We start from the raw sequence: 14009 nt of genomic DNA on the forward strand, positions 1-14009 counted from the left end.
AATTTCAAAAAATTGCTGTTGCTGATACACAACCTACAACCCGTTAGTCACTTGGACACACCAACATGGGAAAATAGGTTCAAAACTATTCACCTTTCAAGCGTTGACGAAATGATAAATCTAAATATGATTTTTTTTTTTTTAAGGAGACAGCAGGATGTTTGATAACTCACCATTTTTTGGATTTAAGTTTCGGAGGAGGATTCCTGGGAATCAGGAAGAGGGCTCTCATCGGGTGCATATCACACAAGGCTACACAAATAAAAGGAGATAGATAGTTGTTAAGCATTATTAAATCCTCCTACCTGTGCTGAGAGCAAGACAAAGGGAAATCAGAATACATTTTACGTTAGACAGAATATCATATTCCCACACATGGTGGCTTGTAATACTATCCACCATAACACATATTCTTTGTATCCTCAAACATGGTTATAGCTGCTGTTATCCAATATTTCCTGGTGCCCCCAGGCTTGATGTTACATTGAATGTAAGAGCAAGGCCTGTGAGTCATTGTGTTCCCAGCGTAGGTAGGTAGCTAAACCTGACTGGTTAGCTTTACAGTTTCACACCAAATGGGCTTTTGTAATGCAGTCTTAGGGACATATGCAACGTGACTGAGACAGCCAAAGAAAAAATTTATTTCAGCATTTTAGGGACAGCAGTTTAGCCACATTAAAAAAAGAGAGATCACAGTTATACTGATGAAGTGTGTTTCATATAACATGATAGGAGGTCAGTGGAAATGATTACAGTAATGAAGTACACAGAGTTTAGTTGGAGTGAACTGATATGTTTTATTTAGGCTTTTAGGTGATCAACTGTAGAGACAGTCCAAACACTATGAGAAAACTTTTAGACAAATGTATCCCACACTTCCTCAAAATACATAATATACACTCACCAGCCACTTTATTAGCTACATCTGTTCAATTGCTTGTTAACACAAATAGCTAATCAGCCAATCACATGGCAGTAACTCAATGTAATGCTGAAATTCAAAATAAGCAATAGAATAGGGAAGAAAGGGAATTTAAGGGACTATGAATGTAGCATGATCGTTGGTGCCAGAAGGGCTGGTCTTAGTATATTAGAAACTGCTGATCTACTGGGAGTTTCACGCACAACCATCTCTAGGGTTTACAGAGAATTGTCCGAATAAGAGAAAATATCCAGTGAGCGGCAGTTGTGTGGACAAAAATCTCTTGTTGATGTCAGAGGTTGGAGGAGAATTGGCAAACTGGTTCGAGATGACAGAAAGGCAACAGTAACTCAAATAACCACTCGTTACAACCAAGGTATGCAGAATACCATCTCTGAATGCACAACACGTTGAACCTTGAAGCAGATGGGCACCAGCAGCAGAAGACCACACAAATCACCCTTAAGCCAAACAGGAAATTGAAGCTACAATTCACAAAGGCTCACCCAAATTGGACAATAGAAGATTGGAAAAACGTTGTTGTATTGTTGCTGAATAAAGTTCATCCCTTTATGACTACATTGTACCCATCCTATGATGGGTACTTCCAACAGGATACAAAGCTCAAATAATCTCAAACTGGTTTCTTGAGCATGACAATGAGTTCACTGTACTCCAATGGCCTCCATAGTCACCAGATCTCTATCCAATAGAGCACCTTTGGGATGTGGTGGGACAGGAGATTTGAATCATGGATGTGCAGCCGACAAATCTGCAGCAACTGCATGATGCTATCATTTCAATATGGACCAAAGTCTATGAGGGATGTTTCCAACACCTTGTTGAAAGTATGCCACGAAGACTTAAGGGTGCTCTGAAGGCAAAAGGGGGTCCAACTGGGTACAAGCAAGGTGTACCTAATAAAGTGGCCAGTGAGTGTATAGTGTGTGATGTCCACGGTTTTGTGTGATGTATTGATAAGCAAACAATTTTGTAACATGCTGTACCTGCAAGGTTAATGAATACATTACAATTACTGGCACAATGATGCATCTCAAAGAAACAGTGACACATATCACATGTCCATTTTATCAGTCCTGTCTTCTGGAATATGGTCAGTTTATCTAGAAAATACCTGTCACACCTTCCCCCAGTTGCATCATGGAATACACAAATGAACTTGCTTTAAATGTAGAAGGTCATGTGATCAAGACAGACCTTCTGTAGAATTAATCAACTGCAAAGCCAACAGCAAATGTATATAAAACAATGTATTTTTATTAAGAATTTAATAAAAAAAAATTCAAGCAATTAAATACATTTGGTTATCATTTTCATCATGATGATAATGAATAAGTAACACAAGAGAGAGACAACCACTAGTGTTGCAAATAATGATTTTCATCATTGGTTAGTAAAGTAATTTTTTTTTTTAAATCAAAACATTTATGATGTAGTTTTAATGACAAATACCCATCTTACGTTATACAGGACTATTGTGGTGTCTTGGCAAACAGTTCAGTAAAATAAAAAATGTAAAAAATATTTATACTGCTTTTAAACTTAACCGATTAATAAAACTGTCTTCCTTTATTTTCTGTTGAACAACTAATCGGTTCATTGACAAATGGTTTCAGCGCTACTAACAAAAAAAAAGGTAAAAATCAAGGATTGTTGCAACTTTATTAGTGGAACATATTCAGTAATGAGATTGATGGAATGAGGAAGTACACACTGCATAATTTATAATGGTACATCAACACCAGCTCGACAGTTGGCCTGTATGCCTTATGTCATTCACAGCAGCACCACTATGGTCTGTAGGAGCTCTGTAGTCTTCATCAGTATTGTGAAAAAAGGCTTTCAGAACATTAAAAAGTTTTAAAGTGCCAGTGGTGCAAATTTATTTTGACTAAAAAAAAAAAAAAAAACTAAACTCTGCTTCCTATACTTAAAGCTTAATGATCCCCTCCAGATATGTTGTGAGACATAAAAATGTCTCTGCTTGGAATACTGATTTATCTCCAATATGTTTTTCCCACATTAAAAAGTTTTTTTTTTTTCCATCGTGTTAAGAATTCTTAAAAAAATACATCTATACCCTCATTGAAAAAAAACTAGAATATATGAAAATGGAAATATTGTTAATTTCAAAAGCTTAACTACTGGACACAATATGTCCTTTCTCAGTGTAAAGGCAGGTTTCATTTCCACATCATACTTATGTAGGTTTCATATTGCACCATGACTGACTTCCAAACTAGTTGTGATGTCAAAAATCATAATTTTACATAAACACCTTAAAATCTGATTAAAGGTGATCACAGAGAAACAATCCCTCTTTCAGCAGATTAATGTGAAAACAGATGTCTAGTATCAAATCTACACATACATCATTCTGCACAGTGAGGGTTAAATATCCAACTGATGTTGCAAATAGCGAATCACAGTGGAGGAGGAATTTAAATTTGACTTTAATTTTATTCAAAATAGCTCAGTTTGTCTCCAACTCAACAGTTAGCAGCAGGTGGCTATAAAATTCAGGCAGAGTGAAAACACATTTTGTAACAATGCAGAGCTCATAAAACAGTAGCCCCAAGTGTTTTCTACTACTACTGTAATGGCCAATGCCAAGAAAACAAAATAAGTAGAGTGCAAATTCAATTCTTGCTGCAAGGAAGGTTAAAATAAATTGCTCAAAATAATTTACGGAACACTTAAATTAAATCTCAATGAACAAAATAGTTAGAAGTTCAAAATCCTAACTGTAAATTGTATAATTCGTTGAGAATAAAATGACGTAACAATGGTCAATGAAAACCAAAATCACCAACTAACTGAGGGCTGGATTCAAAATCACAACAAAAATCAAAGTAAATAAATAAATCACAGGCTAATCCAACGTGATGTCTCTCATCATGGCAACTCATAATGTGACTCATTACTGTGTATGGCCCCCAGGTGCCTGTATGCACTCCCGACAACGTCTGGGCCTGCTCCAGATGAGACAGTGGATGGTGTCTTGGGGGATTTACTCCCAGTCCTGGATCAGGGCATCAGTGAGCTCTTGGACAGTCTGTGGCGCTACTTGGCAGCCTCGGATGGAACGATCGTTAATGTCGCAGCAGTTCTCCATTGGATTCAGGTCTGAGGAAGGTGAGGGGGCAGTCAATGGCATCAATGCCTTCATCATCCAGTAAGTGCCTACACACTCTGGCCACATGACGTTGGGCATTGTCCTGCACCAGGAGGAACCCAGGACCACTGTACCAGTGAAAGGTCTGACAATGGCTCTAAGGGTTTCATCCCGGTATCTAGCAGCAGTCAGGATACCGTTATCTAGCACATGTAGGTCTGTGCGACCCTACAAGGATATGCCTCCCCAGACCATCATTGACCCACTTCCAAATTGGTCATGTGGATGATGTTGCAGGAAGCATAACGTTCACCACTTTCATCACATGTGCTCAGTGTGAACTTGTTCTCATCTGTGACGAGAACGGGGCGACAATGGTAGACCTGCCAATTCTGGCGTTCTCTGGCGAATGCCACTGAGAGGCACGATGCTGGGCAGTGAACAAAGATTTCACTAGAGGATGTCGGGCCCTCATGCCACCCTTCTGCACTCTGTTTCTGACAGTTTGGCCAGAAATATGCACACCAGTAGCTCACTGGAGGTCATTTTGTAGGGCTCTGGCAGTACTCCTCCTGTTCTTCCTCATACAAATCAGCAGATACCGGTCCTGTGGCTGGGTTCTACGGCCTTGTCCAGCTCTCCTCATGTAAATGTAAATGCTCCGTACTTGTATAGCGCCTTTCTAGTCTTTTCGACCACTCAAAGCGCTTTTACACTACATCTGCATTCACCAGTCACACATTCATACACTGAGCAAACGCAAACTAACATTCACACTCATTCATACATTACGCCAGGGGCAAATCGGGGTTCAGTATCTTCCAAGGACACTTCGACACGCAACCAGGGGGAGCCAGGGATTGAACTGCCGACCTTCCGATTAACAGCCAACCCGCTCTACCTCCTGAGCCACAGCCGCCCCATGTAATGGCCGTCTTCTGGTATCTCCTCCATGCTCTTGATACTGTACTGGGAGACACAGCAAACCTTCTTGCAATGGTATGTGTGGATGTGCCATCCAGGAGGAGCTGGACTACCTGTGCAACCTGAATGGGCTACAGGTGCCGCCTCATGCTACCAGTAATGACAAGGACACTAGCAAAATCAGTCAGGAAGGATAAGGAGAGAGCAATTGTCTGCGGTCACCATCTACAAAACCATTCCATTTTTAGGGGGTTGTCTTGCAGATGATTCTCCAGTGCACCTGTTGTCACTTTCATTTGCACCAAAACAAGTGACACTGATTCACAATTGCTTATGCTTCCTAACTGTACAGATTGATATCCCTAAAGTTTAACTGACATGATGTTATACTGTGTTGATTAAGAGTTCCCTTAATTTTTTTTTTGTTGCATTATAACAACCACCAACTGGTCAAACACAGCAGTTTACTAGGCAAGAAGTTGCTCATGTTGAGCCAGTGTTTAGTGTTTAACACGAAATGTATTTACCACAGCTGTGACTTCTTTTACAAACATTTTAGCAGTAGGAAGAGTAACCTGCAACTTTCACATGGTGCGGCAGCCAGATATTATGGCAGCCATTCTAGACCAGTGTAGACCAGTGCAGTGTTTCTGCAGAAGGATTGTTGATATTTGAACTCAACGGCCAAACAAATACACCCCTCCCTTCAGTGCTCCATCAGAAGCTCCTCCCATACATTTTAAATCTCTGAGGTTTCTCCAGTATTGAAACGCCTTCACCCTTGCCTTGTCATATAACTTCCTTTATTTATACACTTCAGACCTTTTGCTCTTTGGCTATTTCTCAGTCACCTCTCCTTCTTCACAGTGCCTGGATGTACTGGTGTATAGAACACTCTCTCCCACTGCCCCCCTCCCCGCATCACTCCTGTGCAAGAGCACTAATATCATCTGTTGCTGATTGGCTAGAACAATGTTGTGTGGACCACACCACTTTCTTTGTTTTCCATTTTGAGAGGAGAGAGCTAGCGAACCATGAGGCAATATTTGCTGAATTTAACTCAAATTGTACTGGATTACAATCACTTACTATCCCTTTAAGTGAGAATTTCTTTGGTTCTTAGTCAGGTTTGACACTAAATCTCAAGGCAGACAGATCTCCCCGCTAAGCAGACCAGAGAGATCTGTGCAATCAGCCTCCACAGGCCAACTGCCAGCTCACGACTACACTACCTTGATTACAGTGAGTCAGCTGTCCATCTGAAGATACAGACAACAAGGCCGCATATCCAAGACAAGACTCATTCATGACGTCTTTTAGAATGGGCTTAGAGACAAGAAATGATCTGTTGCTGAGTACAAACAAATGCATAATATAACGGAGAACAAGTAAAAAACAAAAAAAAAACAGGTGCACTTACGAGGAGCTCCCTCTGCCATCTCTATGGCTGTGATCCCCAAGGACCAGATATCACTCTGTAAAATACACAAGGGACCAGGTCAGTCTCCATCTCGCATATGCTCTCACAGCATAATTCACACACAAACATAGTGCTGCTGTTACCCTGTAGTCATAGGTGGAGTCAGGGTTCTCATCACAGGCAATAACCTCAGGAGCCATCCAGTAAGGTGTGCCGATGAAGGTGTTCCTTCGTCCAACGGTCCTGTCCAACTGAGCACTCACCCCAAAATCAACTGAATGTGGACAAAGGAATCAGATGAGAGATTGTGAGGGACAGCATTTGCCTACTTTGCAATACAACAGCCAAAGACCTATTCAACATACCAAGTTTGACCTCTGCATTCTCGGTTAGCAGCACGTTCTGGCCCTTGATGTCTCTGTGGATAACTTTATGGGCGTGGAGGTGAGAAAGGCCCTGTGCATAGACAGAGAAGTCAATATTGGTCAGTAAGGAGTGAACTCTGCTCTGCAGACATGTTTTGACTGGTGTGACTGTGATTTCTCACCCTTAGGATCTCTCTGCAAATGTAAGCAATCCAATCCTCCTTTAGCGAGCTGCCCTTAGTGTTTTTCACCAGGTCGGTCACTGATCCCGCCCCACAAAACTCCATCACCAGCTACATACAGACAAACACAAACTTAGTGATCCCAATCAAGAAGGTATACTGCAGCAAAATCATCAGGCCAGGTACAAAAGGTACAGACCCAAAGTTGGTCATCATGTCCTGGTGGACTCTTCTTGACAAAGGCACCGTAGTACGTGGCTATGTTGCGGTGGTGGCTGTATTTTTTCAGCATGTTGATTTCTGCTTTGATCTCCTCCTCTTCCTCCTCTGTAACATCCATCACCTTGATGGCAGCCAGCTGGCCCGTCTTCACGTGACGGCCCTGATGGAAGTCAAGATGATGGCAACAGTAGTCAGCAAAGTTTAAAATGAACCTATGCCTCCATGTTCCTGAAACTCTTTGAATTTTGCCGATAAAGTGTGGCTAATTGCTTAATCTCTAATACTTCATCAATTTGCATCTCTTATTTTACATTTACTTCAACTGGAGTCTCTTATCTTTCTGTCACAGCCGCTTTAAACTTTTTAGGCTGACCACTTAAAGATGTAGCAATAAGCTAAATCTGCTATAATCTGAGAAATTAATGCACAGAACATTTAACAAAGAGCAGGCACTAGAAACTTTGTAGCCACTCCAGCATGCTCAGTTTTACAGCAACTCATCACACAAGTTACAGCGTATGTGTTGAAAGCTTCAATATTCATCATTCATCATTCATATGTGATGTCATGTCTCACCTTGTACACCTGTCCATATGTCCCATTGCCGACAACCTCGACCAGCTCAAAGATTCCTGCAGGATCCTATGGGAGACACGGGCAGATTCATACATACAAAAGGCAGACAGAGCAGGCTCAGATACACCAAGACAGATACACCTTTTGCCTTGGTGGGCAATTTTCAAGAACCAAAAATATGCATTTCAATAAAATAACCTGCAAATTTGGCAGCAAAATTAAAAAGACCACACTCAAAGCACAACACATTTATTTTTGTTTTTAAGTGGGTGATGGCTGCTTTGTTCTTCTTTGAATCCTACACATCTACACTTCAAGGCTCACCCTAAGTGGAGGTCACATTTCATGTTATTACACTCATGTTTCTTCAGTTAACAGTCACCCTTGAATACTAAAATCCTGCTAAACCGCACCTGTTCTAGTAACTGCTGCAATCTGTCTTCAGTTGTGTTGGCACAAAGACTGGATTAAAACAAGTCTAAATACGAAACACTGATAAAGACAAAAAATAAATACGGGCAAACATAATTAATTTTAATGTCACATCTTTAACAGAAACCTCAAGAGTCTTTGATTTATTAATAATAATAATTGTACTAACTAATTTTAATAACTAAGTACAGTAATAATCTATCAGAAAAATGACCAACAGCTGCATGTCTTTTCCTGTGCAACCGGAATTGTGTACCTCCATGAAAGTGACCAGAGCTGCCGGTCTATAGACTTCATCAGAACCCTGTCACATAAACACACACAAAAAAACCCACTCTGACCTGTGTAGAATAGAAATCATACATAAAAATAAGAAAACTACAGACTGTGTACACAAAATTGAATCCAATTCCATATTTCCATACAAATCATCTTCCTAGTCACCCACTCACAGACTTACTACCCACCCACAAGACTTTACATGGAGGAAACAGACACGCAGATACACTAAATATTGATACTAGATTAGATACACAAAGATGGATTCTGACAACATGGACGTGACTTCTGACCTTTTCCTGATTTGTTTTCAAGATTTTAAGTATCAGTGCAGTGAAGAATACATATTTCACTGACACTAATGATAAGTAGGGTTGCTTGACTTAATTATGCAACCCCTCCCCCAGGAGACAAGGGAAAATGACAGGCAGTTCTACTTTCATGCAATTTCAATACAGCTTTAAGAAGATGTGTGGGTGGTGAGACTGCTGCTTTGGGTTTAGAATGTACAGCATGACCTATCCTGCTTTCATCTGTTTCCAATGATGGGTTTCTGCATTCAACAAGGAGGGGTAAAATTTATGGGGGGGGGGATGTATACTTGTGAACGATTTGGCAGTAAAATTGGGAATTGACCATCCATTTGATGCAGATGCACATAGCTCAAATGTTGACATAAATGTACCTGCCAGATTTTGAAGCATGTTATGTGCAAAAACACAAAAGAGGGGGAACCGTGACGTAAAGCAGGAGGCAGGAGAATGATGGTATGAGGAGAATAATGTAATGATAGAGTGGGTGGCAAGGCAGGGGCGGTAGCTTCACCCACGTCCAGCACAGTGAGTGGGATGAGAAGAACGAAGTGATAGAAGGGGAAGGGTACAGTTCTGTTCTAGGAGTAGCACCACCAGCTCACAGTCGAACAAATTGTCTGCAATGATTGCAAAAACAAAGGCAAGGAAGCAGTAAAACCACAGGATAACTGGATGAGAAATCTACATTCAGCCCGCATAAATCATAAAAATGGAAGCCTCCATACTTCTTGTTGATATCATGCTGCCATGTTAATGTGTAAACTCAATATATTGGAGAACCTGGGAACAATGCAATGAATTTTCCTAAATGTCAAGTTGTGTCCAGACTGTTGTTATAAGAATAATCTCAGATCAACAGGGTATGATACTGGTAATGGTCCATGGGGAAGTTGACCACACATTTCCTGCAGGGTGTCAACTTAGCTGACAGAGGAAGTCTTTAAAAAGAAGTCTACCCTATCTGTGGTTACACAGCTGCAACAATCTTCAGAATCACAACTCAAACACTTCCCTGAGTATCAATTTTGTAGTTGGCATTAAGAGTTTTAAATCTTAAACTATGCAGAGTATTTTACTAAGAATAAAGCCTAATGATGGAAGGAATGTCATTTTCCAAATTCAACAACCTAACCCCAACAACATGTCAATTTCTCAGGAACCGCACACAATTTGCACATCAGTTATGGACGTATACATTTTTCCATTCATCATGGTTGTATTATGCTACCGTTATGTGAGTAAACACTTTGCAAATGGACTACATTGCATCTAACCAAAATTGTACCATCAAATGTTTGAGAATATCCACAAACATTTGTATTTTAACGGTTGTTTTCTTGAAGTCAATAAACATTACTTTATAATCACAATGTGGAAAAAGTAGTCGACTATTATTGTCCACTTTTACTAGTGTTTACATTGAGCCTTTGTGAGATCTTAACATCTTAACAACAGCATTCATTGTTATCACACTTTTGTAAAGTTATTTATGCTGAACATCACAAGCATGGACTGTTTCATTGCAACAAAATAAAATAGCCAGACTTAATTTCTCATGACTTTAATTTCTAGAGAGCTGGTATTCCTTGCTAATCAGAATCTAATATTCACATCCACTAAAATAATCATACAAGTCACTTTCCAATTATTGTAAATTAATTCAGCAGGAGTTTTTTTTCAAATAGGTCCATGTCACTTTCTGTAGTCTTAGTTCTAAAAGTGTAATATATTATGCAACCTGTAATCAACACAACTGTTCTTCTGGCTAATCCAAAAATGGGCAAAGAGGTAGAGCCTGGTTGATGAACCACCAAGTGGCTTTGCCTTCAAAACAACATTAATTATTCTAGGTGCAATTGCACATAGTCAGGAATTCTGTATATCGTCAGGTGTATGATTAAACCATTGTACAATTTATTGTACGGTTTATTATTTACTGTAGAATTCCAGGCCACAATTTGAAGCACATTTCACAACACTGTGAGATTCTATTCAGACTGATAATCCAATTCTTGAATTCAACAAAGTGACTGTACCTCTAAATGATTAAATAAACTCAGGCAATCTTCTCGAATTGCCTGTGCCATTTCACATAGATTTATTATAAAGAACAGGGTCACTTCTAACAATGTGCCGGGATTTTGAAAAATCAGACTCAGGTGAGCCCTCATTTAAGTCAAGGAAAAACATAACGCAGAGCCAACAAATCAGGATATGAATAAACTACCCTGCTCTCCTGTTAAGCACCATAAATCTGTTCAAGCTTCACCAAAGTGCTGCAGAGTTTGATCTTAGTTCAGAGTTTAGTCTGAGATCTTTGGAGGGCACAGGGAAAATTACTTTTCCTCTGACTTTACTGGTGATTTTCTCAATAATAATAATTTTGGTGATGCACATTTTTTCCCATGGACTAAACAACAAGAAGGAAGTCACATCATGTTCTCAGTTCATTCATTATAGTTTTAATTGTGCCGGATACACAATTAGAATAACCTTTTGGTCAATTTAAGTCTAGACAGAGATTTAAACAGCCCACCTATATAAAAGTGAAAACATATGGTTATGTTTAAAACCAGTACCTAAGTGGGGGAGACAGGGCTGCAATCTATCTTAAAAGGAGTAACTGAATGCATAAAATATGTCTTTATAATGCTAATACGGGTCTGTCTTAAGGGGATTTACTGCTGCTAATAAATTATATATTCTTGACACCTGTCATTGAGATGGAGATACATCAAAAGGGAGTATAACAATTGTGGTTTTAATTCAGAAACTGTTCCCTTGGAAAGAGGATTTTTCATTAAATGGTAATAGCGGTGAGCAGGTTTTTCCCCATTTGACTTAATTTCTTGCCTGGCAAAGTGTATCTAATGTTAGAGGATGGTGGTCAAAGAAGCCAGTTAGATTTTTAAGACTGAGGCCTTCCAGGTGGACCACTGAAAACACTGTGGAAGTAAGGCCTGGACTTCCCCAACCAAGTCTTATATTTCATAATATACAGTTTTATTATGAGAAATCCAACTAAACCAAAAACACCAGATCCAAAATTCACCAGGGTATGGTAAGAGGATCTGCCATTCACCTTGGGACCACTAACTTTCAGGCCCCCATTCCATTAATATTTTAAACAAAAGAGATAGTGTTTCTGCATCATAATGTCAGAGTTTATTACTGGTAGTTGAAAATACAAAAAACTGCCTAACGATGAAAATGTTCACCATGACTACACTGTATGTGATGAAAAAATAATCACATGACAGAAATGTTACAGCCCTGGAGACAGGAGCCGCCATGATTTTTATTTTATTCACACTAATCACGGAAAGTTGTCAGGGCTGGAGAATGTTTTTTTATTAGGTGTAAAAAATGAGAGAACATCTTTGATGGGAATCTGTGATACTAAAACAGCACAGCTGCCAATAACAATACCCGGCAAAGGGATGTTTATCCCAACTCAACTTTGTTGCGTGGGTGTTAAATGGTCGTGCTTGTGTCATTGGCAAACTGACACTTCAGTTCATATGACATAACATCTAATGAGTCCGTCTGCCACAATTTTACATGAATAAAGTGCAGCACACTTATCTTGTAATAACAATACTCACCCTCAGAGCTGCGAGGTCTATGTCATCCAGGCTTCGTGTGGGGGCGTTTTCAGACATTGCTGGCCAAACTTAGAACGTGAGCTAACAAGTTAGCCAGTTATTAGACAAGAAGTGCTTGGGAAAATGTAAATGGCTGCTAAAACGTGCTTGCACGGGCTTATGTATTCACAAATATAGCAAACCGGCAGTCTAATATGCTGAAACTGTAGCACTTAGATTACCAAACACATCGCAGATAGAGCTGCCACAGACGCACCCAGCTGGCTAGCTCACGTCAACTCTGGCCGAGAGCTATGCTATCCGCAGTTGGTTTACAGAAATGTCGGCTGCAATACCTGATCAAAACACATCCAACTTAAATTAAGAAATTTAAACAACCTGATAACGTCACCGTTAGCCGGTCAGTGGTAACGTTACCGTTCCAACAACTGGCAGGGTTTCAATGCGATGCACCTCCAATTTTGTTGAACACCTTGCTGCGTTCATTTTGACAAAACGCCGCGTCTTTGCTGCTGTACAACATCCCTGCTACTGTTCTATATGATAAAATGATGTGTGTCGCGGGAAAACAATGCCAGATGTTCCACTGAACCATTCCTTGTTACGCCGATAAAGTATAAAATCACATTTACGGTTCAGCAACGCAATGGTTGTTTTTAAGGACGCAACGTCTGATGTGATGGCGTCCGGGTCCGTCCGCACCGCACCAGAACCGACTGTCAGCCTGTCATTATATGCCTTAAATAGCGGTCCTTCCAGACTATTACTTAAGGCTAAGTCTGGGAAATGAAAATGAGGACCTCGTTTGAAATACGATTATATGCAACTGCAGTTGTCAAACTTGTTAACACGACTTTAATATTCCTCAATTTCGACCAGAGCGCACGTTAATCCGAATACAGAGCCAGGTGCGCGCAGTCAGTATAACGTTAACAGGCTAGCTAACGCAGCTAAACTGGAAGGCTAAATAGTCTTTTCCAGCAAAAACTTTCCGTCTTCTTCCATTTTCTGTGTTGACAGTCGCGCCTAGCACCACCAACCTTCCGGGGAAAACACAGGCAGACAGGCAGGCACTATGTTTTCAACCAGCCACCGTAATACTTCTAAACTGGGGCCCTCGACTCTTTCACGTTAAACGTTGCTTTCGTTCTCCGGCGTCCAAATATTATGAACTTGTAGTTGTAGTCCCACACCACAGATACGGTGCAATTTCAAACTGCGGCCAACAGGCAAACTTCTTATTTCGCCATGTTTTGCTTCCCAAGTGCTCCCTCCCACTCCCAGCCGTGTTGTAGTCTTGCGGGGTTGTACTGACGATTGGCTGCACTCAACACAACCTCAAGTGTTTTCGCCTCTTGGATGACTACGGTGCTTCATCAGGGACAATTTACCTGAGAAATTACAGTGAGCCTCAACCTACGTAACTGCCTCTGTCTGCTCTGAGCAGCACAGCTGAGGTCATCCTCGGACATACCTCTGACATGGTCACTGTAAATTCTGCTGGATAACCAAACAACACACTGCAACATTACATCACCGGTGTTTTTTGTCATTTATAACTAAAGTGACCTCATCTCTTAGTTTTTCCTCATCTCTGCTGATGTGTCTGCCATCCCAACAGCTTTATGATTT

General features: G+C 40.4%; 1 protein-coding gene across 2 annotated transcripts in view; it reads right to left on the reverse strand.

The window, feature by feature from the left end:
• mink1 (misshapen-like kinase 1) overlaps window positions 1-13698 on the reverse strand; it is a 37679-nt gene extending 23981 nt beyond the window's left edge. Inside the window, exons 1-8 of one of the 2 annotated variants that reach the window (XM_046039689.1) lie at window positions 12378-13693; window positions 7748-7813; window positions 7149-7331; window positions 6950-7060; window positions 6768-6858; window positions 6546-6676; window positions 6403-6457; window positions 174-252 (exon numbers count right to left, since the gene is read on the reverse strand). In XM_046039689.1, coding sequence (XP_045895645.1) covers window positions 174-252; window positions 6403-6457; window positions 6546-6676; window positions 6768-6858; window positions 6950-7060; window positions 7149-7331; window positions 7748-7813; window positions 12378-12434 — 773 coding nt within the window. In that variant the 5' untranslated portion in view covers window positions 12435-13693. Of the gene's footprint in view, window positions 1-173; window positions 253-2591; window positions 4070-6402; window positions 6458-6545; window positions 6677-6767; window positions 6859-6949; window positions 7061-7148; window positions 7332-7747; window positions 7814-12377 lie in introns of those variants that run through there. The other variant, XM_046039688.1, reaches the window with a different exon arrangement.
• Window positions 13699-14009: the final 311 nt, after the last annotated feature.

This window comes from Micropterus dolomieu, linkage group LG23, assembly GCF_021292245.1.
Source record: "Micropterus dolomieu isolate WLL.071019.BEF.003 ecotype Adirondacks linkage group LG23, ASM2129224v1, whole genome shotgun sequence".
NCBI classification, from domain to species: Eukaryota; Metazoa; Chordata; class Actinopteri; order Centrarchiformes; family Centrarchidae; genus Micropterus; species Micropterus dolomieu.